Here is a 25,624-nt window from a genome sequence, read left to right as displayed (position 1 = left end):
TCAGGCTCCTTGCTCAGTGGGGAGTCTGCTTCTCCCTCTCCCTCTGCCCCTCACTCATGCTTGCTCTTTCTCTCTCTCTCAAATAAATAAATAAAATCTTAAAAAAAAAAAAAGATTTTATTTATTTGAGAAAGAGAGACTCAGCCTGGGCGGGGGGGAGGGGGAGGAGCAGAGGGTGGGGGATGAGCAGATTCTGCACTGAGTGCAGAGCCTGATGCAGGGCTCGATCCCACGACCCAGAAATCATGACCTGAGCTAAAATCAAGAGTCGGATGCCTAACCAACTGAGCCACCCAGGTGCCCCCAGGCACCCCTAATTTTTAGTTTTTAAATTGTTCTTGGGGGCGCCTGGGTGGCTCAGTTGGTTGAGCGACTGCCTTCGGCTCAGGTCATGATCCTGGAGTCCCTGGATCGAGTCCCACATCGGGCTCCCTGCTCGGCGGGGAGTCTGCTTCTCCCTCTGACCCTCCCCCCTCTCATGTGTTCTCTCTCATTCTCTCTCTCTCAAATAAATAAATAAAATCTTTAAAAAAAAAAAATTGTTCTTTGGTGTCTGGGTTGCTCAGTCAGTTAAGCATCTGCCTTCAGCTCAGGTCAGGATCCCAGGGTTCTGGGATCGAGCCCCATGTCAGGCTCCCTGCTCAGCTGGGAGTCTGTTCCTCCCTCTCCCCCTACCCCCCGCCCGCACTCATGCACACGGTCTCTCTCGCTCTCTCAAATAAATAAATCTTTAAAGAAAATTGTTCTTATTAAAATGGAACCATACTGTTCGTACAACATGCATTTTGCAACTTGCATTTTTTCAAATTGAGAGGCAGTTTAGCATGGTGGTTAAGAGCTGTATGATTTTAGACAAGCTTTTTAACCTTTATGCGTCTGTTACTCATCTGTAAAATGTGGATAATGACAGTACTGACCTCATAGAGTAACTTAAAGAGTTGTAAGAATTAGATGAGTTAATATACAAGAAATGCTTAGAATGGTGCCTAGCATATAGAAATGCTCTGTAAATGTTGACTTCATTATTATTATTTTTTACTTCATTATTTATTTATTTATTTATTTATTAAGATTTTATTTATTTGAGAGAGAGAGAATGAGAGAGAGCACAAGAAGGAGGAGGGTCAGAGGGAGAAGCAGACTCCTGCTGAGCAGGGAGCCCAATGCGGGACTCAATCCTGGAACTCCAGGATTCATGACCTGAGTCGCTTAACCAACTGAGCCACCCAGGTGCCCTCATTATTATTTAATTGTATAACTAAAACATGACCATTATAGAAAAAGTAGGAAAAAAACAATAAAGCAAAACTGTGAGTGAAGTTAAAAGTACTAGAAGGAGGAGCGCCTGGCTGGCTCAGTTGGTGGAGCAAGCAACTGTTGGTCTTGGGTTTGTGAGTTCCAGTCCCACACTGGGTGTAGAGATTACTTAAAAATAAAAGCTTAGGGGCACCTGGGTGGCTCAGTCGTTAAGCATCTGCCTTCGGCTCAGGTCATGATCCCAGGGCACTGGGATCGAGCCCCACATCGGGCTCCATGCTCAGCAGGGAGTCTGTTTCTCCCTCTGCCTCTGCTGCTCCCCCTGCTTGTGCGCGCTCTCTGTCAAATAAATAAATAAAATCTTAAAAAAAAAAAAAAAAGAATATGACAGGTTATGTGTGTATGTCATGTATGATATAAGACATGTATAGCGTATGACCCATTTAGTGAATGTTTTGGACATGTTTTAACCTTAATACTTTACTTTCATAAATTAGGATAGTTACAGACTTATTTCTTTATTTGAGTATTAGATATACACACATACACAAGAAATTTTTTTTTTAAAGTTTATTTATTTAAGTAATCTCTACACTCAGCGTGGGGCTTGAACTCATGACCCCGAGTTCCAGAGTTTCCCGTTCTTCCAGCTGAGCCAGCCGGGCCCCCCAAGAAAATCTTTTACAAAGGTTCAAAGAGATAATTCAGGAAATTAAAATAGATCCTCCTATTCCTGTGTCTTAGTTACCCCTCCTCAGCAGCAAGCACTGTTGGCAATTTCTTATGTGTCCTGGGGAGTTCCATGCATACATAAGCATATAATACATACATGTTGGTTTTGTCACTCATGGTGGCATACTTTACGTATACTGTGTGTACCTTAGTTTTTTTCTCTTAACAGGGCAGTCTTCTCATACCTGGTGCATTAAAGGCAGCAATGCCTTTTTTTTTTTTTTATTTCCCCTTCTGATGAATGTTCTAGCTATTGTAGAGATATCAAATTATAATTTATTTATTTAATTGAGGTAGAAATTGTAAAGTCAACAGTTGAACAAATTAATTAGGATATTTGGGGATATTTTTGCTATCCTATAGAAGCCACCTCAGATAGCTCCTCTTCTTGACTTTTTCTCTTCCCCACCTCTTTCTCCCAGCCCTGTGTGTGGGTCTGCTCTACAGGAGTGGCAGTAGCTATCATCCAGAACAGACGAACCAGTCTTAGGTTGCATTACTTGAAGTAGAGAGGAAAGGTGGTAATAGTTTCACTGTGTTCATATTGGTCAGTCTGCATGTAGAGCTCTGGGTACCCTGTTTTAGAGGGACAAGGGCATTCTAGAATGCTGTGAGAGAAATGAGTCTGGGCTAGATAGGTATTTCTCATCTGTGCTCTTGCTGCACCCTTGACCTTTCCCAGGAGTGTCTCAGCGCAGGGTGACTGACTGTGGGGTGCTGTGGAGAATCCTCTCCTGCCCTGGGTGTTAAACCACATGGTCTCTTATAGTCCATTCTTACTCTAAAGGCAAACATAAGCCATAAGGTTAAGAAACCAGGTCCATGGGAGACACTTCCAGGTATGATCAAATTCTGTCATCTTTTATTACTGTACCTCAAAAGTAAAAGCATTCCTGTATTTTTTATTCTCGAGTAATTTCTAAATTTAAAAAGTATATGCTTTTTTTCATAACGTGGAAGACTGTTTAAAATTGAATTATGACTTCTAAAAAAATGTGTACCTACTAAAGTTTTTGGTAACTAAAAGTAGAAAAAAACCATCCTATCCTACACCCAAATAAAACCACTGGTAACATTTTGGTCATTCTTTCTGGTCTCTTTATGTATGGATTATTTATAAATATATGATGTTCTTTAACAACTCAGTATTCAGTTTTGTGTCCTTCTATTTTCACTTTTCATTGTTCTATTGCATATTCCTCATAAGCATCACTTCAAATAGATACATTATTCCATCAAATGGGCTTACATTAGCATAATCACTCAACTATATACTTTCCTGGTCATGTAAATGAGTAAGGGATCATCTGATTTTTTTTTTTTTTTTTTTTTTTTAAGGTTTACTGACGTGATTTTTGAAAACCTATCTGGACTGCTTTTAGTACCATTCTTCCTTCCTGCTTCAGAGGGTCCCTCTTCCTGTTTAACATCATTCCAGATCTCCTGCCTAGTGCTTCCTCAGTGACCATATTCTCTCCTGTGTTTACCTCTCCCCCTTCACTAGCCCTTTCGTCTCTGTACATCAACATCCTGAGGCGTTTCTCATTGGAAGGAAACTACCCCCACACAACCCACTTCCTCAAGCTCCTGTCCTCCTCAGGGTAGTTCTCTTTCCCTTCCTTTGAAATCAAGCTTTGGACAGAGGTCTCTGCATCCCTGCCCCTCTGCCTCCCGTCGCGTTCACTTGGGACCACTGCGGTCTGGGTCCACTTCCATGCTCCACCACCACAGCTGCTCTTCAGGGCGCCTCCCAGCTGCAGGCAGCCGCGCTCTGCCCTGGTATCCGGTCCCACATCCTGGCCATTTTTGTTTTTTTTTATCAGACTTGACTGTTTGCAGCTTTTGACACTTCCCTTCCCTCCTCCAAGCATTCCACTTCCTTGACTTTTTTATTGTGGTAAAAACACGTAACATAACATTTGCCATCTTAACCATTTTTGAATGTACAGTTCAGAATGTTAAGTATGTTCACATGGTTGTGAAACATCTCCAGAACTTTTTTATCTTACAAAACTGAAACTCTGTACTCATTAAACAAAAAGTCCCCTTCCTCCAACTCCCTTGACTTTTATGAGCCTCTTCTGTCCAGGATTTTCTCTCATCTCTGATCAATCTTTCTCAGTCTTTTTTTTTTTTTTTTAAGACACTACCCATTTATTTATATGAGAAAGAGAGCACGCACAGGTGGAAAGAGAGCACAAGCAGGTGAGCAGTGGGAGGGGGGGAGTGGAGGGGCAAGCAGACTCCCTGCTGAGCAGAGAGCTAAAGCCAGCTTGATCCCAGGACCAGGAGATCACGACCTGAGCCAAAGTCAGGTGCTTAATCTACTGAGCAACTCCGGCCCCTCTCAGTCTTTTTTTTGGCAGGCTCTTTTTTTTTTCTTTCCTTTTAAATGTCATTGTTAAAGTATTCTCAAGCACTTTTGGTGGTGTCTAAATTGAAAATGCCTTTCCAGAGGATAGTATAGAAGTATATTATCTAGAAAAATAAATAGTAGGCACACCATTAAACCCAGCAGTTCCTCTAGGTATCTGTATAAGCAGGCTCTCCTCATTAATGGCAGAAATGATCTCAACACCTCATCCTACCAGCTGTGCAACCCCAGGGGAAAGAGCCACTCTTGGGAGCTCCATAGAAGTGCCAGGCATCACTCTCACTGTCCTGGGTTGGGTCACATGTCCACAGGAAGCAGGCTACGATTCCTAAAGGAAAACTGGTGCTATTTACAGAAAATGGGATATTAGATAGGTGAAGTAGGAGATGTCCACTATGCCCTCACTGCTGGAAGCTTCTACTGAAAGCAGCATTTGAACACACCAAACGTTTTATTGATTTGTAAGGAACTGTGCTTGGTGCTACATTGGATGCAGAACCTAAGTTTCTGCTCTTAAGGAATTTTTATTTTTATTTGTTTGTTTTTTTTAAAGATTTTATTTATTTATTTATTTGAGAGAGCGAGAATGAGAGAGAGAGAGAGAGCACATGAGAGGGGGAAGGTCAGAGGGAGAAGCAGACTCCCTGCTGAGCAGGGAGCCTGACGTGGGACTTGATCATGACCTGAGCTGAAGGCAGTCGCTTAACCAACTGAGCCAGCCAGGCACCCTTGTTTTTAAGTTTTAATTTATTTATTCATTTTAAGTAATCTCTCTGAGCCCCCAACGTGGGGCTCAGACTCATGACCCTGAGATCAAGAGTCGCATGCTCTACTGACTGAGCCAGCCAGGCGCCCCTGCTCTTAAGGAATTTTTAATCAAGTAATAGAAATTAAACATACATATAAATAATGATTACTATCATGTGTTGAGTGCCTACTATGGGCCAGTAGGCACTTTGTTAAATGTGTGTTTTGTTTTGTTTTTTTACGATTTATTTTTATATTTTAGAACACGTGCTGGGGGTGGGGGCAAAGGGGGAGAGAGAAGGAGAAGACTTCCTGCTGAGCTTGGAGCCCAAAACAGTGCTTGATCTCATGACCCCAAGACCACGACCTGAGCTGAAATCGAGTCAGACCCTCAACTGACTGAGCCATCCAGGCGCCCCTAAATGTTTTATATACATAATCTCTTTGTGGATAACTCTGAAAGTCACTTCTATTTTTATTTATACCCATTTTATCTATTTAAAAAAAAATAAACAGGCTTAGGAAGTTTATGTAGCCTGCCCAAGGTCACATAGCTAGTGAAGAGTAGCCGATGAATCCAGTCAGTTTTGACTCAATCCAGTGCTGTACTTTAGCTTGCACTGACCTAGCAAGGTCTTTCTGCATCCCATTCTTTCTACCCTTTTAAGTCGGACACCATGATTCTAAATTCCTGAGAACTATCTGACTTAGCTCATCTTTTCTAGGACATCACAGTTGATGGCTGGTCTCTTGCGTGGCTGCCCTTGTATTAGGTGCCCATCCTCGATCCAGTTAGCCCACCAGTTGGAAATCCACAGGAGGATTTCAGTCACTGTTCAGCGACTTCTTTGGGTTTGACCCTTAGAAAGTCCGAAGAGGAGGCATGACAGCCTCACTGCTCTTTGAGTCCTTGCTCTCCTGAACCTCCCTTCTTTATCCCCATCACCACCACTAAGTTCAGACTATCACTCTCTCTCTCCTGCCTTCATGTTCTTCCTGTCTCCAATCTCACCCCTGTTGACAGAGTGAAGAGTACTTTTATTGCATCATTCCTTTGAAGTCTTTCAGTGGTTTCCCATAGCCTTCAGGGTAAAGCCCAAACTCCTTACATAAGGAGTATGTATGTATAATGTATAATGGCCTGACCCTTGCTTGCCTCTCTAGCCTTGTATCTAGCCTTGTATCTAGACACTTGTATCTAGACACTCCCTCCTTTGGAGCCTTTTTCTGAACCACTCAGAGCTCCCTGAACCCATCATATGTCCTCTTACCTCTGGGCTTTTGAATGTACAGTTTCATGTGCCTAAAGCCCTAAAGATAACGCCCTACCCTGCCCCCATCCCCAACACCCAGCTACACTTGCTTGTCCTGTTGATGACACCTACTCCTGTAAAACTTGTCAAAATCACCCTCTCCTCTCAGCCTGGGTTAGGTATCCACATCTTTTGCCCTCATAATGCCCTGTCAAGGCATTTATCATTTCATATTTTATTTTATTTTTAATTTTTATTTTTTTTATTCTTTTAAGATTTTATTTATTTATTTGAGAGAGAGAGAATAAGAGACAGCACGAGAGGGAGGAGGGTCAGAGGGAGAAGCAGACTCCCCGCTGAGCAGGGAGCCCGATGCGGGACTCGATCCTGGGACTCCAGGATCATGACCTGAGCCGAAGGCAGTCGCTCAACCAACTGAGCCACCCAGGCGCCCTTATTTTATTTATTTTTTAAAGATCTTATTTATTTATTTGAGATAGAGCGAGAGCGAGCAAGCGAGTGAGAGAGCACAAGCAGGGGGAGCGGCAGAGGAAGAGGGAGCGGCAGAGGAAGAGGGAGAAGCAGGCTCTCCACTGAGCAGGGAGCCCGACATGGGGCTTGATCCCAGGACCCTGATACCATGACCTGAGCTGAAGGCAGCTGCTTAACCGACTGAGCCACCCAGGCACCCCCATTTCATACTTTATTTTATTTTTTAAAGATTTTATTTATTTATTTGACAGAGAGAGGGAACACAAGCAGAGAGAGCAGCAGAGGGAGAGGGAAAAGCAGTCTTCCCGCTGAGCAGGGAGCCCAATGCAGGGCTCGATCCCAGGACCCTGGGATCATGACCTGAGCTGAAGGCAGGATGCTTAACGACTGAGCCACCCAGGTGCCCCCCCATTTCATATTTTAAATGTATGCTTATGTAGTATCTTCTCCTGTTAGAATTAAGTTTCTTGAGTCAGATTTTTCCCCCCAAATGACTGGCACATAGTAGGCGCTCAATAAATAATTGTTGAACAAATGAATGGATCTTGGCAGTGAGTTCAGATTGGCACATATTTGTGGCTTCTTTTGAACTGGGCTTTTTTTTTTTTCCTCTTGCTCCTTCCAGGACCTGGGTTTCAGTGATGAGACATGGGGTATGATGTAACCCGTTTCCAGGGGGATGTTGACGAAGACCTTATCTGTCCTATTTGCAGTGGAGTCTTGGAGGAGCCAGTCCAGGTGAGTTGGTCTGATGGCAGTTTTGGTGGGGGCCATAGACGACAGTGGAGCTAATAGACAATATAAGGCACTGTGTTCTGGCTCCCCTTCCCCCACCGCCTTGACGCCACACGTATACAGATGAGAGGTTTGGTGCAGAGAAGCAGTGGTGGCTGCAAAAGGAATAGGGCCTTCCAGAGTCTGTCTAGAGGTGGATGCCACAGAAGTCCTGTGCTTCAGATTTTCTTCTGAGGTTGCGCTGAGATTTTTCTGCTGTAAAATGGTCACCTTTTTTCTGTCTTTTGATAGTGTTCAGGAACTTCCTTTCCTCTGCAGGGGCTCTGACTAGGTTCCATCTTCCTAGCTATGATTGAACTTCTAGACTTTCCTGATAAGTTCTCTCTCTGTGATGATGTAATGTTTCGCTTAATCAGCTGGTCTGCCTGCAGGCCTTTTCAGCCTGCTTACTAACTAACAAACAAGGAGTGGGGACTCTATGTATTGTCCTCTTTTCTTCCTGGGATTTATTAGAAAAACCAATTTTTGATGCAGCCTTGTACTCTGCATTTTGATATGAAAGCTGCCACCTTCAATAGGTCATTTCTCTACAAGCCTTGCCAGACCAAAGTCAGTTGTATCTTCCTGGGGCAAGTATGAGGAGAAACTCATGATTAACAGGTAAGTATAATGAGTCAGATGAATTCTTAGCAACAGTGTTCATGGACATCATCCTGCATGGTTCTTATTGCTCACCTTCTGTAAATACCAATTAATCCTCTGCCACTCCTCGCTAGCTAGACCTAATCCCATTTTCCAAACCAGGACACTAGTCAGTGAGGTCTCATGGCCCTTCCCCTACTCACTGCTTATACAACTCCCAGGGACTCCTCTTGATCCTTTGAGTTTATTCTTGCTCCAGTTTTCACCCACCCAAAGGAGCGCAGATGCCTGAGCTGACTGAAAATCAGACTGCATTCCAGTGGCAGCTAGCCCTGGACCTAACCCCTATCCAGGCCTTTGCAGCCACCTGCCATTAGAAGCAGATTGGCTGGGTGTGGAGCAAGCTCTCCTGGTGGTGTCAAGAGGTCATGGGCTGTGTCAGTTCCTTCCTTCCCCTGGCACTGTCATTTGAGGTGAGTCACGTGTGGAGAAGTCAATGTGGGTTCGTGACAGTCCAAGTCAGGAGCCACCCCCTACCTCCGCCTTCTGAGGAATAGGTCAGGCAGACCTCAGGATGCCAGGTTACTAGACACATATCCAGGGGTAGAAGGCACCTGTTAGGAATGCTGATTTCCCTACATCTTTTTTTTTTTTTTTTAAGTAATCTCTAACCCCGATATGGGGCTCAAACTCACGACCCTGAGATAGAGTTGCACACTCCTCCGACTGAGCCAGCCAGGCGCCCCCCCTTCATATTTATTTAAGTTTTGAATAGGTAATAAATTCATATGGTTCAGAAATCAAAACAGTATAAAAAGGCATACAGTGAGAACTCTTACTCCATCCTTGTCCCAGCCCATGTAACCCACCCGCCCCCATAGTTAACTCTTTGTAGTAGTTTATTTGTCCAACTTTTCTTACACAGAACATAGCACATTCTGTATATTTTTGCAGGGGTGGCAGGATTGGATGGGATGGTCATGAGAGGTGACAGTTGGGATGAGATCTGAGTAATATGGGGACGTTCATGCTGAGATTGAGCAGAAGAGCATTTCAGGCAAAGAGAAGCCTCAAAAGTGAAGCTCCCGAAGCAGGAGTGAGCTGGATGTAAACAAAGAACAGAAAGGAGGCCAGACTAGCCTGAACACAGTGCTGGGAGCGTGGTGTGAGGTGAGGAGAGGTCAGAGGCACAGGGCCAGATCCAGCATAATTTTATAGGTCCTGAGTAGGAGTTTGGATTTATTTTAAGTACAGTGGGAAGCCATTGTAAAGTTTGAGGCAGGGGAGTGATAAGATCTAGTTTTCATTTTGAAGTGATCACTCTGGCTGATGAAGGTAGACTGAATTATAAAGGGGTGGGGTAGAAGTAGGGAGGCCAGCTGGAAGACGTACTAAATAATGTAGGTGAGAGATGATAGCTTGACCTGGGTTCATGGCAGGACAGATGGGGAAAAGTGGACAAATTTAGGCTTTTTTTTTTTTTTTGAGATAGATCTGTAAAGATTTTGAAAAGACTCAAATATGTCTTTGAGTGAAAAATAAAAATCTACTGACAGTTGAATTAGTGACATTGAGAATGACTTTTTTTTTTTTTTAAGATTTTATTTATTTATTTGACGGAGAGAGAGAGAGTGCGCAAGGAAGGGCGGCAGGCAGAGGGAGAGGGAGAAGCAGGCTCCTCGCTGAGCAGAGAGCCCTACATGGGGCTCGATCCCTGGACTCTGGGATCATGACCTGAGCCGAAGGCAGACACTTAACCAACTGAGCCACCCAGGCGCCCTGAAAATGACTTCTTCCTTTACGAGGCCTTTCTGTGTTTCCAGTCTTTGGTATCTGTGAGCATCTTGAAGACAGAACCTGTTTTTGTATCTTAAGCACCTAGTAGAGTGTTTGGGACATGGCATGCCATTTATTCATCAACTACTAAGTGTATACTGTTTGTCCCATGCCAGAAGCCAGATGGTGTCTCCACGGAAGCCCAGGAATCCTCTCACTTTGAGGGATTCACTTCAGAGATTATCTGAGTTATCAGGGAAGGAAGCTGAAATAGGATCTTTATGAAACTGAAAAGAATGTGATTCTATGAGGAATTGGCTCTGTTTTGGAGGATAGGCCTTGCCATTAGGATGCAGGCAATGCCTCAGGTCAACCCTCATAAGATAGGAACTTGGGCCCCTACAGAGAGTACTCATCCTCTCACCAGGAGTTCCAGGCTTTTGTTTTGTTTTGCTTTGCTTTCCTACATTGCATTTTTGCCAGTAAATCCCTTCCCTGTGTCCTCTCTACTCATCCTTCAAGACCCGTATCAAATTCTGTCCTCTCCATAAATACCTGCCCTGACTGACCTAGCCTAGAAAGATCTCGTCCTCCTCTGGACTTTGGCATTTATTGTGTATGCAGTCCAGTTGGCAATTAATAATCAGCTGTCTTATGTCATCTCTCCTATTGTCCTGGAATATTATTTATACCTCTTACTGTTATGTAACTTTTTTTTTTAAGGTTATTTATTTATTTATTTATTTGACAGAGAGAGACACAGCGAGAGAGGGAACACAAGCAGGGGGAGTGGGAGAGGGAGAAGCAGGCTTCCCGTGGAGCAGGGAGCCGATGTGGGACTCGATCCCGGGACACTGAGATCATGACCTGAGCCGGAGGCAGACGCTTAACAACTGAGCCACCCAGGCGCCCCTGTTATGTAACTTTTTACTTGTTTGTCTTATGTCACAATCCATTTGGAATCCTGAGCACAGGAAATCCATCTGAAGCCTGTCCCTGCACCATGCCTCGCCCGTGGCGCATCTGTACTTAGCTGTGACCCCAGGGACCTCTGGTCCTGGAAGCTGCTCGGAGGCTTGAGTGGCTTTGCGGAGTTATCATATTCAGGCTCTTAGCTCCTGCTAATTCTCTTGTGCCCCCTTTGCCCTGCTTTTCCTTCTAGGCACCTCATTGTGAGCATGCTTTCTGCAACGCCTGCATCACCCAGTGGTTCTCTCAGCAGCAGACGTGTCCGGTGGACCGTAGCGTTGTGACGGTCGCTCACCTGCGCCCAGTACCTCGGATCATGCGGAACATGTTGTCAAAGCTGCAGATCGCCTGCGACAACGCTGTGTTTGGCTGTAGTGCTGTTGTCCGGCTTGACAACCTCATGTCTCACCTCAGCGACTGCGAACACAACCCCAAACGGCCTGTGACCTGTGAGCAGGGCTGCGGGTGAGATTGCTTCCCTTCCTCTGCCCCGCACAGATGAGGGCCTTCCAGTTTGTGACCCACCCCACACGCTGCCCACACTCCCCATCCCCACTCCTGTGTCTCCGGATCCCCTGCTTACCAGCTCAGGAGGTCTCCTTGGAATGTACGCAGGAGTGTCCTTGGCCTCCCTGTCTCCCTGTCCCGAGACCGCACTTCCATGATGCTTTTTGCTCTTGCTTTAATAAAAGAGAGGAGGCAACAATTCCCAGTCTGTGTGCTAATACTACGGACTGGTTTCCTTTATTCTTCCCTGTCAGCCCGGTACTCCTTTCTCTTTATCAGATTAACTGGTCTGATTTCTAAGCTTCTCATATTTCCTCTTGCCCTGTTTTTTTTTTTCTTTCTTTGGGGTGTGAAGTATTTGATTAAATACTGCTCGCTAGGGCTGTGAATCTAGGGCTTCTCCGAAGGAATGAGTGCACAGGCAGAATCTGTAGGAGGAAAGGAGACTCATGTGGTAGATAAAACACTGTCTTAGAAAGGGAAGGAGGCCCAGAGAAAGTAGAGAGCAAAGGAGTACAGGGGGAAGGGGGTAGCTAGGGGGAAGGAAGTGAAGGGAATAAATAAGAGGGAGGCCCGAATATTCGAAATCTGGGCTAGGAGAAGGCCGTCTCAGCAATTTTCTGCCTTTGCCCACATGTCCCATTGAATGCTTCTGTTCTGCTTTTTTCCCCACCCTGGGTGGCAGCCTGGAGATGCCCAAAGATGAGCTGCCAAACCACAACTGCATTAAGCACCTGCGCTCCGTGGTGCAGCAGCAGCAGACCCGCATCGCAGAGCTGGAGAAGACCTCCGCTGAGCACAAACACCAGCTGGCGGAGCAGGTAGGCCCCGGCGAACGCGGGAGAGAACCTGTCCCTAATGTGCGGATAAGGGCGTAGAACAGATATGTAACTGTGTGTGACTACACACGTGTGTGTGTGTGTGTGTGTGTGTATACGCTGTGTATATATGCGGATAACTGGGGGCGAGGAGCACCAATGTGAGCATGCAGGGGTGGGGGGGGTGTGTGCGCGCGCGCGCACGCGCACAGTCCTGCGCGTGCACACGGCTGGGTGAGTAGATACTCTGCCTGTGGCTTTGGTAGGGAATCAGATTGGAGCTCTTCTCCCTTTCCTTCATCGCATCAATGTCATTCGTTCACCTAACATTTATTAACTGCCTCCTCTAAGGGGGTACTCTGCTAAGCACTAGGGATATAGCTGCGAATGAGACAGTCACATCCCCATCTTTGTGGAGCTTACAGGTCTGGGTGTTCCTCAGATGCCTCAGTTGCCCTCATTCTAAGACAAACTTTTGTCTTTCATTTGTTGTCTGCCCTAACCATCATCTGTGATTCTTCTTCACGCCCACAGAAGCGAGATATCCAGCTGCTAAAGGCATACATGCGTGCAATCCGCAGTGTCAACCCCAACCTTCAGAACCTGGAGGAGACTATTGAATACAACGAGATCCTAGAGTGAGTGTCACTCGGGACGTGGAGTCACTTGCCCCACGTCCTGGCACTGAGCCCTGAGAGGAGGAGGAGCAGGGGAGTGGCAGAAGGAGGGTAATAAGAGGGCTGGGCTGGGGCCACCGCTTTTCAGATGTTGGGATGGACAGGGACAGAGAAGAGGATAACTTTCAGCCCCACTATAGGATCTCTTATTCTTTGGGGTGGATGGAGGGGAAAGCTTACACAGGGACGCAGTTCATCCAGACTTAAGTGAGTGCCCACATAGACAGAGCCCTGTATTAAAGGCTGTGGAGTGCTAGGAGGGCCACGAAGGAAGAGATATTGCCCCTGTCGTCAGGTAGCTTACAGTCCAGAGAAGAGAGTGCAAATCCATGAGAGTGATCTAAAGTGCAGCATAAACAAGCATAAACAAGCAAAGTTGAAAATCCCTTTCAGTGCTGGAGTCCTGTACAATTCACAGACCAGATTCTAAGTGTGAATCAGTATATGTCATGCCAACAGTGCTGTGTGGGGCACAGTGTAGAGGAACCATTGCTCCATTCAATACACGATTATTTGTTTGTTTGTTTTAAGATTTTATTTATTTATTTGACAGAGAGACAGCGAGTGAGGGAAAAGCAGGGGGAGTGGGAGAGGGAGAAGCAGGCTCCCCACTGAGCAGAGAGCCCGATGCAGGGCTCGATCCCAAGACTCTGGGATCATGATCTGAGCCAAAGGCAGCCGCCTAACCGAGTGAGCCACCCAGGCGCCCCTGTTTGTTTTTTTTTTAAAGGTTTTATTTATTTATTTGACAGAGAGACAGCGAGAACAGGAACACAAGCAGGGGAAGTGGGAGAGGGAGAAGCAGGCTTCCCGGCGAGCAGGGAGCCTGATGCAGGGCTCGATCCCAGGACTCTGGGATCATGACCTGAGCCGAAGTCAGACGCTTAACGACTGAGCCACCCAGGCGCCCCCAATACACATTTATTGAGCACTTAGTATGTGCCAGGCACTGTATGTGCTCAGTATTGGGATTTTTTTTTTTGTTTTTTTTGACAGAGAGACACAGCGAGAGAGGGAACACAAGCAGGGGAGTGGGAGAGAGAGAAGCAGGCTTCCCGTGGAGCAGGGAGCCGATGTGGGACTCGATCCCAGGACCCTGGGATCATGACCTGAGCTGAAGGCAGACGCTTAACGACTGAGCCACCCAGGTGCCCCTAAGTATTGGGATTTTAAGAAAAATGACGGAAACTCTTCACTTGTAGAGTTTAATCTGGTGAGTGAGTGACATGTAGTGACTCCCAGGGGACCAAGTAGGGGGAGATTTGGAATTTCTGAACCAGTGATGGAAAAAGGAAGATGGAAGATCAGGGTTGAGCCGAGCACAGAGCAGGTGGTCATTCCTATTAGGAGAAAAAGCCAGTGCAGAGAAGGGGGATGAGCTGGAGTGACCGTCTCCCACGCCCTCCACACAGGTGGGTGAACTCCCTGCAGCCCGCAAGAGTGACCCGCTGGGGAGGGATGATCTCGACCCCAGATGCTGTACTCCAGGCTGTAATCAAGCGCTCCCTGGTGGAGAGTGGCTGTCCTGCCTCTATCGTCAACGAGCTGATTGAAAATGCCCACGAGCGGAGCTGGCCCCAGGGTCTGGCCACCCTAGAGACAAGACAGATGAACCGGCGCTACTATGAGAACTACGTGGCCAAGCGCATCCCGGGCAAGCAGGCTGTGGTCGTGATGGCCTGTGAGAACCAGCACATGGGCGATGACATGGTGCAGGAGCCGGGGCTTGTCATGATCTTTGCGCATGGCGTGGAAGAGATATAGGAGCTCTCGACGGGCTAGCAGGAAGAGATGGCGACCAGAAAACCCATCACTCCAGCAGCTGGCTTCTGAGGCCTCCCTACTATCCACAGTACCGTGGCCTACACGTGGGCCGCACGTTTCCCTACACTTCTGGCACTGAAGGGCCCAGGGCACTTTGCTCAGCCTTTCAGGTGGGAAGATTCCTTCCTTTTGCCTAATTTCTTCCCCTAAGATGTCTGTAAATTTTCAGTCAGTTTGGGAAAAGTCCCCACCTCTGTATCTGTTTTCCTGCCTAGGGTCCCTGGTTCTAGATATTTTTAGAAAGCACAAAGAATTCATTTTCTCTAGAGGATCAGGGCGGAGTGAGGACTATCTGATCATTCCCCCTCCTCCAAAACCAGGGAATCAGAGCGGGCAGGCCTGTTGACACTAAACAGCATGCGAGGGCAGCTCTGGGGAGCAGACATCCTGAAGAAATGGTAAGGGTGGGATCAAAACCCTAGAAATAAGCAGTGAGGCCAGGAACTGGCCCTGAGGGGAACAGATGGCCCTTAGGGGAAGACAGGACCTCTGTGCCAAGCAATACCCTGTCCAGCCCACCTTCTGAGTGCAGGTTCCTGCTGCTTCTGCAGGTGTGCAGGCTGGGATGCCGGAATTTTCCAGATGAGTTCTGCTTTCCAACATTTTCTCTTAGTTAGGGAATGACAGGGTTGGGGGTAGGGGATTAGTCTGTTGGGGTGGATGTGCTCAGCAAGAAGCAGCTCTCTGGCTTTTGCTGATATCAGGTAGGCACTGCCTCTGGCTTGGGCCGTAATAGTTCCATAGACCCCTCTCCAACCCTGTGATTGTAACTAGTTATTTTGATAATTTCCTTTGGCCATTGTTGTTTGTATTTCCTTCCCCCCTCCCACTTTTTTTTTTTTAGAATGGCCTGGTTATGGCTACCCCACTTTTCCAGCCCAGCCACATTGTTGGCAATCTAATTTATTTACTTTTTTTTTTTTAAGAAAGGAAAAAGAAAAAAAAATTAACAAAGCTCAAAACTTTCTTTTTGATGTTCCTATTGTGGGGATTCTGGATAGGGTGGGACAGGGATGGGGGATCTGTTTTATATTTTTCCTTTTCAGCACAACCATTGGCTTTAATATAGGAAGGGCCAAGGGAGTCCTCGGCTGAACCTATGTCTGCCCCAACCCTCCATCACCCCATCTGAGATGAGGCGCTTCCTCTATTCCAGTGATGGATGCGACAGCCCAATATCCATGCCTGTGCCCTCTGGAGAACTTTGCTCCCAGCCCTTCCACTGGTCTTCTTGTAAAACTCTGTATTTATAGAGTGTTAATTTTGAAGACATTTCCACCCCCCAACCCCCGGTTTCCTTGGAGATCCAGACTTGGATTCTAAGCTTCACCAGGCAAGATGGGAGAGACATGATGTCTCTGTGTCTCTGAGTACAGGCTGTGCTCTGGTCTCACGCATGCCCTCTAAGGACTTCAGCTCCATTTTCGGCTACCCGGGCATTCCTTGATCTTTAGGGTGGCTGGTAGAATAAGAGAAGGGGAGGGATAGAGGGTGTGATTATTTTAAAAGGCAGGTGTGAGTGGGGTTGAAGAGATATGGCCATATAACAGCTACTTCTCTCTTTGGAGTTTTATTCCAGGCCAGTTTGCTGTGGGTCTGGGGAGTTGGGTCATGCTCCACTGGGAATGGGGTGGAGGGATACAGCTTGAAGGGAGTAGGGAACAGTCCTATGTTCCAGCTCCAGGACATTGTGCTCAGGAATTTGAAAACGCTGCTATACTTAGTCTGGTTACTACATTTCTTCCACTCCCCTCTGCCCCTGCCTGCCTTACCAAGGCCCATACCCTCCTGTCGTTACCCTCAGACGGAGCCAGGAAGCTCAGTTAAGGCTTCCCTCCCCTTTGCACTAGTGTCTCTGCGGGTTGCTGGTTGTGTTATATGTGCTGTTCCATGGTGTTGACTGCACTAATAATAAACCTTTTACTCAACTCTCAGTTCTTAATCCAACATCACTCCCTTTCTTGTGAAGCTTTCTCCTCTGCTTTGGCCTTTCTCTCACCCTGATTCCCCTTATTTTGCTTTATAACCTACCCTTGTCTTAGAACTAACCTCTGTTTTAGCACAATGTCTGGGAGTGTGCACCTCACTTTTTTGCCCTTTGTGCCCTCCTACCACCTTCCCTCCTGTCTCCTGGTCTGTAGCAGCCGACATGTTCTCGCCAGTGATCTGAACTGTGCTCTTTCCAGAGTTTGCCTTTGCCCCAAATTCCATGTCTTCCCTAAGTGCTCCTGGAGTTTTAGGACCGTTTCTACAGAAGGTATGCATGCACCCTTCTCCCTTGTCCCACAGGCACCTTTGTTTCGGAATCTGGGATTCCATCGCCCAGTGTGTCCTAACCAAGAAAGTAAACACGGGGAAGGAGCGTGGGATGACTTCACTGCTCTGGTTGTCAAATCTCGATAAAGCCTTACCTAGGCATTTGCTGCCACCTACTCTTCGGTCATGAGAAAAAGGAAATATTTTCCCCCAGTAGTGTCTTTTAAATTTGTTGAGTGTTTATGATGCACTTAGTGTAAATCCATTAGCACTCTAGATACTCTAGTGGGGCTAAAAAGCAAAAGGGCATAAGGACATCCCCGGGCCCACTGAGTCTTTTACACTTGCATGCACTCAAGCTCTGATTCTAAGATACTGGTGAACACATGACACTGTAGAGCAGCAGAGGTAACAGGTATAGTATCTAGTACATATATAGTACCTAGGGATACCAGGAGTGCTCTTTTTTTCCCTGAAGCGCCTTCAAAATTACTTTCAGAACCTGCTTTCCGTTCTTTTGAATGTCACAAATGGTGCCAGTCTTTCTTTTGGGGTAGATTTGGTCTTGGGGAACACTATTCATTGGCTGTATTCTGCAAGGAACTCAGGTGGGGATGGGTGTCATGCAGCACGGCAGCACCCACTTTGAAAGAACTTACTCCAGAAGGGAGATAAATATATACTAGAGTAAGACATAATAAATGTGGTAAGTAGCTCTACAAGCAATACGTGAGCAGAGGGAAGATAAAGGCACTGACTCTGATGGGTACCAGGAAGGACTTGTTTCGGAGACATGGTATTTGTTCTGGATCAGAGGTTGGCATCCTGCTGCCTGCTTTTGTAAAAATGTTTTACTGGAACACAGCCATGCCTGTTTGCTTATGTATTGTCTGTGGCTGCTTTTAGATTACAGCAGCAGAGTGGAGTCGTTCCACAGAACTATGACCCACAAAGCCTAAAATGTTTGCTACTTGGCTCTGTAGAAAGTTTGCCAACCCATTCTAGACTTTTAAGGTCAGGAGAATGGGCGGGGGAAGCATGAAGGTTGGTTTCGATTCTTCATAATTTGAAGAATCAGAACACTTTTCTATATTGCTGCCATAACAAATGCTTAAAATTAATCTATATTCACATTTCTCCAGTTGTCTCAAGAAAAGTACTTTTATTTATTTGAGAGAGAGAGCACACAAGCAGGGGGAGGGGCAGAGAGAAGGAGAAGCAGGCTCTCTGCTGAGTAGGGAGCCCGACATGGGGCTCGATCCCAGGACCCTGAGATCACGACCTGAGCCAAAGGCAGACCCTTAACCGACTGAGCCACCCAGGCACCCAAGAAAAGTACTTTTAGAGTTAATTTTTGTCCAGTCCTGGATCCAATCCAGGAAGCATGCATTACACTAGGTTATGTGTCTTAACTATCTTTTATACTTTTTAAAAGATTTTATTTATTTGAGAGAGAGAGATAGCAAGAGAGCACACAAGTGGGGAGGAGAGGGAGAAGCAGGCTCCCCATTGAGCAGGCAGCCTGATATGGGACTTGATCCCAGGACCCTGGGATCATGACCTGAGCCAAAGGCAGACACTTAACCAACTGAGTCACCCAGGTGCCCTACTTTTATACTTTTTTAAAAAGATTTTACTTATTGAGAGAAAGTATGCGCAAGTTGCGGGGGAGGGGCAGAGGGAGAAGGAGAATCCCAAGCAGACTCTGCGCTGAGCGTGGAGCCTGATGTGGGGCTCCATCTCAGGACCCTGAGATCATAACCTGAGCCGAAATCAATATTCCGATGCTTAACTGACTGAGCCACCCAGGCGCCCCATTTATACTCTTAATCTAGATTCCTGGAACAACCTTTTTTGTAACGGTGATCTGTTGAAGAGATTGGGCCAGTTGTCCTGGAGAGTGGTCTTTTGGATTTGATTGATTGCTTCTTCACAGTGCCCCTTAACTTCCTTTACCCCTATTTTTACTAAACAATTAGATCTAGAGCCTGAGAGATTCAAGTTAAGCAGTTCTGGGGATAGAAGACATCATAGGAGAGATGTTCTTTATGTTGTGTAACATCAGGAGATAGGTCCAGTTGTCCCACCGTTAGCCTGGTTTCTTCATTTACACTTGGGATTGTTGAGAGGGCTTTTATTTTATTTTTTTTAAGATTTTATTTATTTGACAGAGACAGCGAGAGCAGGAACACAAGCAGGGGGAGTGGGAGAGGGAGAAGCAGGCTTCCGGTCGAGCAGGGAGCCCGATGCGGGACTCGATGAGAGGGTTTTTAAAAGCTGGCTGCGTGTCCTGGGAGAAGGGGACAGCCGGCAGTGCAGCTCAGCTCAGTTGCTGCCACACTAGAACGGAGGCCCCACATTGCCAAATCTTACTTTCCAAGAACCATCGGCCATCCTAGTGCTTATGCCAAGTATCACAAATTTTAAGTGTTGGCTCAATTAAAAAAAAACACTTGTGGCCCCCCCGAAAATCTAGGATCCATCGGTTTGCAACCTCTGCTTTGGGTTTAGATCATAGCATGAATAAAAACAAGTGGAGGTGAAGGATATGTTGAAGAAAGAAGAGACTAGTGTCATCTGGAGCACTGAGTTTGTCGAAGGAAATAATGAAAGATAAGACCAGAAAATTATTTTGGGGCCAATTCTGGGAGGCTTTGACTACATGGCAGGGTATTTTGACTTTAATTTTACAGGTAAGTTTTTGACAAGAGTAACTTCCAGCTCATGATTCTGGTGGCAATATTAAATAAGCTTTGCTGTAATTCATGCAAGAGGTTTAGAGCTTGAAAGAGTAGGAAAGAACAAGAGACATCAGGGAAGAAAACTGACCGGCCTTAGTAACTGACTAGATTCACTCAGCCAACATTTCTAGCTTACATGTCCTGTGTCACGTGTGGTGTTAGGCATTTAAGATACACAAATACTTGAGAAACAAGTCCTTAAAGGAATTTGTAGTTTAGTAGGTGACATGCACTTAAGTAAGGAATGGGAAATACAGAACAATACATTGCTAATAAAGATTCAGTACGATGGGACAATGAGGAGGAAAGGGGTCAGTTACCTACTACCAATGGTGAGATGCTTCTCAGAAGAATCACTGAACTGAGTTCTGAACAGGTTCAGATACTGGCAGTGAGGAAAGGGGGTTGAGCATTTACTGTTGAGTCAGGCATTATTGTAAGTATCAAACATTTCGACTTCCCAACAACTTTATTAAAAGGCGCTATTGCCATCTCCATTTTCTATGTGGGGAAATAGACAACAAAATTAACATGGGTAATATCAGAACTGGGATTTGAACCCAGAAAGTCATTTCAGAGCCTGAGTTCCTAACCACTGCACCTAACAAGAGGCACATAACCAAAGAGGAATCACAGATAAAGACTAAGATTTCTTGTCCGTGAGAATGAAAGATAGGGTCATTACTAACCTGAATAGGGAGGAGGAGAGGATGAGCAGGTTTCAGGGGTGAAGTAATGAGCTCATGTGGGGAACTTTGGGGTTAAAATGCTTCCACATAAAGGTATTAACCGGTAAATGGAAACGTGGATATGGAGCTTAAGAGCAAGAAGTTAGGGTTAAAGATGTGGCTTTGGGAGTTATCTGCCCAAAGGTGATCAAGAAATTCTAGGAATGAATGCAAACACTAAAAGGATAGGAGGAAGGCTAAGAATGGGACTTTGGGGAATTCCAGAAGTAATCTGGAACAAAATCTAAAAAATAGATGAATGATAAAGTTGGCAAATGCCTCAGCTTTTTTAAAAGTAATTTTGAAGGAATTTTTTTTTTTTTGGTATGATAGTAGGATTATGGTGTGTGTGTTTTGAGTACAGTTGACGAGTAATGAATCATTTAAATGTGGCTCATAAACTAGCCGTGAAGGAGTTCCCAGAAATGTTTTTGCGCAATGACCACATTCCTGAGATAAGTGTAGGTTGAGATCATTTCAGCTGAAGTCCTCTAATGATTACTGGATAAACTACATAGATCCAGACCTCTTAACAATTTGGAACAAGTCAGCAACTTGGAAGGGGACAATAAGTTCTTGTGTGTCAGATGTCCCCACATTAGCTTTTTAGTCACATAAAAGCAATTTTGGTTAAGATCTAAGAATTTGTCGCTGAAAAGATCAGTATAGGGTGGCATTAGCTATTTGGTTGTAAGGTGAAGGAGCTGCATGAGAGAAGGAATTAAGCTGTCATGTGGAGATACTCAGCCTGAATAGATTGGGGGTATCTTGCTGGAAAGAATTAAGGATTTTTAAAAATGGGTGATTCAGGCAGAGTGTGTTGACCAGAGGAGCATGTGTGTGATCAGATGGGGCACTGAAGTCCCTGGGCAGGGGAATATGATGAAAGCAGTGTTGCAGAGCTCTGAGTATGGTGAAACTGGGGCACCTGGAAGGCCACTGTAACAAATAAGATGATGTGGTGGAAGAAGCAATGATTGATGAATGTCAGGCATGGGAGAAAGAAAAATGCCAGATTAATTCTTAAGGTTGGAAACAATGGAATTGCAAGAATGGTGTTAACAGAAATGGGAAAAGTCAAGAATGTCATTCTGGGAACAGAGAAGTTTTGTTTGCATTTTAGGTGATGTATAGATAGCTGGAGGTATAGGACCACAGTTTGGCTTGGGAGGAAGGAAAAGAATGAAGCTTTTGGCAGAATTCCACAGAAGGAGGGAGAAAACAAACGAGATGAAGAAACAATGTTCTAAGAGAAAAACGCAAGTACAGTGTCTCTCAAGTCCAGTAAGAAATCAATGGTTCCAAACATAGCAAAGTTTTTGCAACAGGGTATTAAGATAGTATGAAGCTGAATACATTTTATTCAAAAAATAGAAGTATGGACTGTGGGACTCTTGATCTTGGGGTTGTAAATTTAAGTCCCAAGTTGAGTGTAGAGATTACTTAATAAAATCTAAAGAAAAACATGGAAGTAGGGGCGCCTGGGTGGCTCAGTCGTTGAGCGTCTGACTTTGGCTCAGGTTATGATCCCAGAGTCCTGGGATGGAGCCCGAGTGGGGCTCCCTGCTCCGCGGGAGGCCTGCTTCTCCCTCTCCCACTCCCCCACTTGTGTTCCCTCTCTCGCTGTGTCTCTCTCTGTCAAATAAAATCTTAAAAAAAAAAAAAAGGGAAGTAAAAAACAATGTGATCATTTGGAATTGTCAAGTGGGGGTGTAGTTTAGTTCTGATTTAACAGATTGATCCAGTGGGATAGAATTTGAACATGTTATGGAAGGATGTGAATGCAAGTTTCCTTGGGAGGTTGAAATGAGTGGGATCACAAGCCTAGGTGGAGAAGGTAGCTTTAGGGCAGATAAGCAAAGTCAAATACCGAACCAGAAACTAAGGAATGCCTGGGGGTACCTGATCATATAACCCAAGGAAATGTATAAGGACAGAGGATTTGTTGAGATGGAAGAGGAAAGGTGAAGGAATTGGGGAGTTCAGGTGGGCTGTGGGGATGGTAGAAATTCGAAATTATCTATTGTACATTAAGGTTTGAAGCCTTGGCCTCTCATCTATGACAGTTACAATGGAAGCATTTGAGAGCCAAAGGTAGGATCTCCGAGTACCGAACAACCTCTCGCTAGCTTTTCCGTCCAGGTCCTCCATTTTGTAAGCCACGGTGCCTTCTTCCCTTCGCAACAGTTGTTGGTTGCCCTCTGCTGGTCAATTTTGGTCTTGCCTTGCCAGACACTTAAATCTGAGAGCATGCGCAAAATGGCACTTGGCAGGAAGCTGAGTATTGAGCCTTGCTAGTCTGTTTCATTCAGTACATACTTGATCACATCTGTGTATAAAGGCCTAGTAAAGGAAATACATACAAAAACAAAATACGCAGTCCTAACTCTTAAGAAGCTAGTAGTTAAGTGTGAGTGAAGATTAAAACATATGCATAACTAGTGTAAAAAAAATCCGTTTACTCAACAAAGATTTTTTTTTAATTGAGTGGCTTATAGTGTCAAGAGTTGATGTTCTACTGGGGAAGAAAGACTTCACAAAACGTGATTAGGGTATGGTGGGTGGCAAGGGGTTAGAGATGACTTCCCAGGAGAACCGACATTGATGTGGAGGCTGAGTAGAAGGTGAGGATGGGAATAGCATGAACACAAATACCATACCAGGAACTAAAAGAATGCCAGTGGCTAGAAAGTAGTGAATAGGAAAGAATGGTGAGTGAAAAGGGACCAGGTCATGAAACACAAAAAGCAGCCATGGGAGGGCTTAAGGTCTCCAGCCGCAACTGGATGCTTTAGTGCAGCTTCACATATATTAACTCATGTGGTCCTCACAGCCTACTTTCCTAATCACTCCAGCACGTGGTCGGCCTAGCCTGCACTCACCCTGAGAAACGTGAACAGATTTAAGATCTATTTAGGAAGCAGAATAAATATAACTTTTATTTTAATTAGTTCTTGCAGAGGGGTGTCAAAGGAGATGCTTTGCATGCAACCGAGTTGATGGTGGTGGTAGAATGACGGGTTCCACCTGGAGTAATCAAGAGCCTCAAAGAGGAAGGATAAAAGGATGTGCAGGATGGGAAGTTATAAATGATGGGGGTGCTGGGGTGGGAAGGAGACAGTCTTGAGGATGATCTCAGAAGAGCACGAGAAAGGGTACGAAGGCAGGAAACTGCAAAGTAGAATTGTGTAGAAAGCTCTGTGAATCAGTCTTGAACTCCCTGCCCTTTGGGAGATCCTTCTTGGAGAAGATGATGCTGTGCAAGAAATGAAATACAAAAAGAACATCTTCAACAAGTATCCTACATATTCCCCATGATCAGAAATGGGGGGATAGGAAGAACCAGATAAGGTGAGTACAGGGGGGTTAGAGGTTAAATAATTAATTCCCTAGCTTGGTTAATACACGGGGAATTTAGAACAGTACTTGGCACATAATGAGCATTCAGTAAAAAGTATCATCTCCCCACACTCAAGCTCCAGCTAGATCTGTAGTGTTTACGTTTCAACAGGCGACTTCCTCCTAGCCCAGTGATAGCCGAGATGCGCCTCCTCAAAGAAATCCAAATGAGAGAAATGCCTTTTCCTGGGTCTCAATTATAATCACACTTCCGGTCATAAAATCCAGAGGTGCCCTCTTTTCCTGGAAACTCTAATTTTGACTATTATGGCACAAAAGGCATTCAAATTTCCAAAAACCTAACCCTTCTTCAAATCCTTTGCCATTCATTCCCTTCCCCAAGAATGAAACGTGTGTCAAAGCTCTAAGAAACCTGAAGTTACAGAATTCGGAAAAGTGCCTTGTATCCTAGCAGCCAATACAGTTGTGCACGATTAAGCTTCCCATGATCACCTCCATCCCTCCCAATCCAGAGGTGAGACCTCTCGGCTTCTATTTCTGAGAAAGAAAGGGAAGTGCACGAAAGACACGTGCGCGGGGGGTCCCCTTTACGTACCCTTAAGGAGGGGGAAAAAAGCAGCCGTCACGAACAGGATTCGAACCTGTGCGGGGAAACCCCATTGGATTTCGAGTCCAACGCCTTAACCACTCGGCCACCGTGACTTCCAAAAGCAAGTTTCGCCGCGCGCTTACAGAAGGGGTCCGCATTGCGACCACAGAGGGAGTGTAGCAATGGGAAGCCGGCCCCGACCCCATACACACACACCCTGTGACCCCCGCCCTCCGCCCCTTACCTCGCCTCTACGCCACTCAAAGGAACAGGCGGGTGGGCCGGGTGACCCAGGGAGGGAGCGGGGAGTGTCCTCCCGCCCAGACACGATTGGGGTCTCAAAGAGCGCAAAGCTATTTAGGAGGCGATGGCGGGGCCTGCAGAGGAATCAGTTGGAGGGAAGGGGCTGGGCCCCGGGGTGGCGGCTAGAGGACTCCTCGGGTTAAGGAGTGAGAGGGGGTGCTGAGGCAAGGTGTTAGGAGTGAGGGAGACTCAGGAAGAGTTGAAACGGGGAAGTCCTGGGGATGGAAGAAAGAAAGGAACTTCCTGGGGAAAGGGGTCTGGGGTTCCTTGAGATTAAGGGCTCCGTGGGGTTGGGAATGTGCAAGGTAAGGACCACTCGGAGCTATGAGCTGGGGGTTCCTCCAGCGACGGACGTCCGCTTGGGGTAAGCTAGAGAGGTACCCCACTCCCTGGGCTGAGAGGCAAAGAGTGAGGAAAGCCTTCGCGTCTGGAAGAGAACGATCTCAGGGGAGTGGGCGCCCCCTCCAGGAAACAGCCGCCTTCCGAACACTACCGCCGCCGCCGCCGCCGCCGCCAGGGAGGCCGCCAGGGTGGGTCCCGCGCCGGGAGCTTGGCCGCCGCCGCGCCCGACCGGTCGGCAGGGGGCGCTGCGCGGGCCGGGGCCGGCCCAGGCGGCGGGAGGCGGCGGCCGCGGCGGCGGGAGGCGGCGGGAGGCGGGCGGAGGAGGAGGCGGAGGAGGCGGGAGCTGAGCTGAGCGGGGCGGGCGGCGGCGGCGGGGCCCGAGCCCGAGAAGATGGCGGTGCGGAAGAAGGACGGCGGCCCCAACGTGAAGTACTACGAGGCCGCGGACACCGTGACCCAGTTCGACAACGTGAGGCTCTGGCTCGGCAAGAACTACAAGAAG

The 25,624-nt window shown here is 46.4% G+C and overlaps 2 protein-coding genes, 1 long non-coding RNA gene and 1 other non-coding gene across 16 annotated transcripts in view; 2 read left to right on the top strand and 2 right to left on the bottom strand.

Annotated features, from left to right (window-relative positions):
* RNF41 (ring finger protein 41) overlaps window positions 1-15,765 on the top strand; it is a 22,911-nt gene extending 7,146 nt beyond the window's left edge. For 4 of the 5 annotated variants that reach the window (XM_081821860.1, XM_081821861.1, XM_081821858.1 and 1 more), the window contains 5 exons: window positions 7,481-7,593; window positions 11,171-11,442; window positions 12,170-12,305; window positions 12,837-12,940; window positions 14,392-15,765. In XM_081821860.1, the coding sequence (XP_081677986.1) occupies window positions 7,504-7,593; window positions 11,171-11,442; window positions 12,170-12,305; window positions 12,837-12,940; window positions 14,392-14,743 (954 nt within the window). In that variant the 5' untranslated portion in view covers window positions 7,481-7,503 and the 3' untranslated portion in view covers window positions 14,744-15,765. Of the gene's footprint in view, window positions 1-7,480; window positions 7,594-8,508; window positions 8,706-11,170; window positions 11,443-12,169; window positions 12,306-12,836; window positions 12,941-14,391 lie in introns of those variants that run through there. The other variant, XM_081821862.1, reaches the window with a different exon arrangement.
* Window positions 15,766-23,440: 7,675 nt separating this feature from the next.
* On the bottom strand, window positions 23,441-25,324 carry LOC145721806 (uncharacterized). Its single transcript, XR_014145720.1, has 2 exons — window positions 24,722-25,324; window positions 23,441-23,784 (listed from the first exon to the last, which is right to left on the bottom strand). It is a non-coding gene; the product is annotated as an uncharacterized LOC145721806 (long non-coding RNA).
* TRNAS-CGA (transfer RNA serine (anticodon CGA)) lies at window positions 24,509-24,590 on the bottom strand. Its single transcript has one exon. It is a non-coding gene; the product is annotated as a tRNA-Ser (tRNA).
* Window positions 25,325-25,434: 110 nt separating the features above from the next.
* The window catches only part of SMARCC2 (SWI/SNF related BAF chromatin remodeling complex subunit C2), a 20,838-nt gene continuing 20,648 nt past the window's right edge, over window positions 25,435-25,624 (top strand). For 3 of the 9 annotated variants that reach the window (XM_081821842.1, XM_081821840.1, XM_081821839.1), the window contains exon 1: window positions 25,435-25,624. In XM_081821842.1, the coding sequence (XP_081677968.1) occupies window positions 25,514-25,624 (111 nt within the window). In that variant the 5' untranslated portion in view covers window positions 25,435-25,513. The other 6 variants (XM_081821844.1, XM_081821843.1, XM_081821847.1 and 3 more) reach the window with 4 other exon arrangements.

This window comes from Leptonychotes weddellii, chromosome 5 (assembly GCF_054177405.1).
Source record: "Leptonychotes weddellii isolate Sample4059 chromosome 5, ASM5417740v2, whole genome shotgun sequence".
Lineage (NCBI taxonomy): Eukaryota > Metazoa > Chordata > Mammalia > Carnivora > Phocidae > Leptonychotes > Leptonychotes weddellii.
Note: the sequence above shows the minus strand (reverse complement) of the source record. Positions and strands in the feature narration are given on the sequence as shown.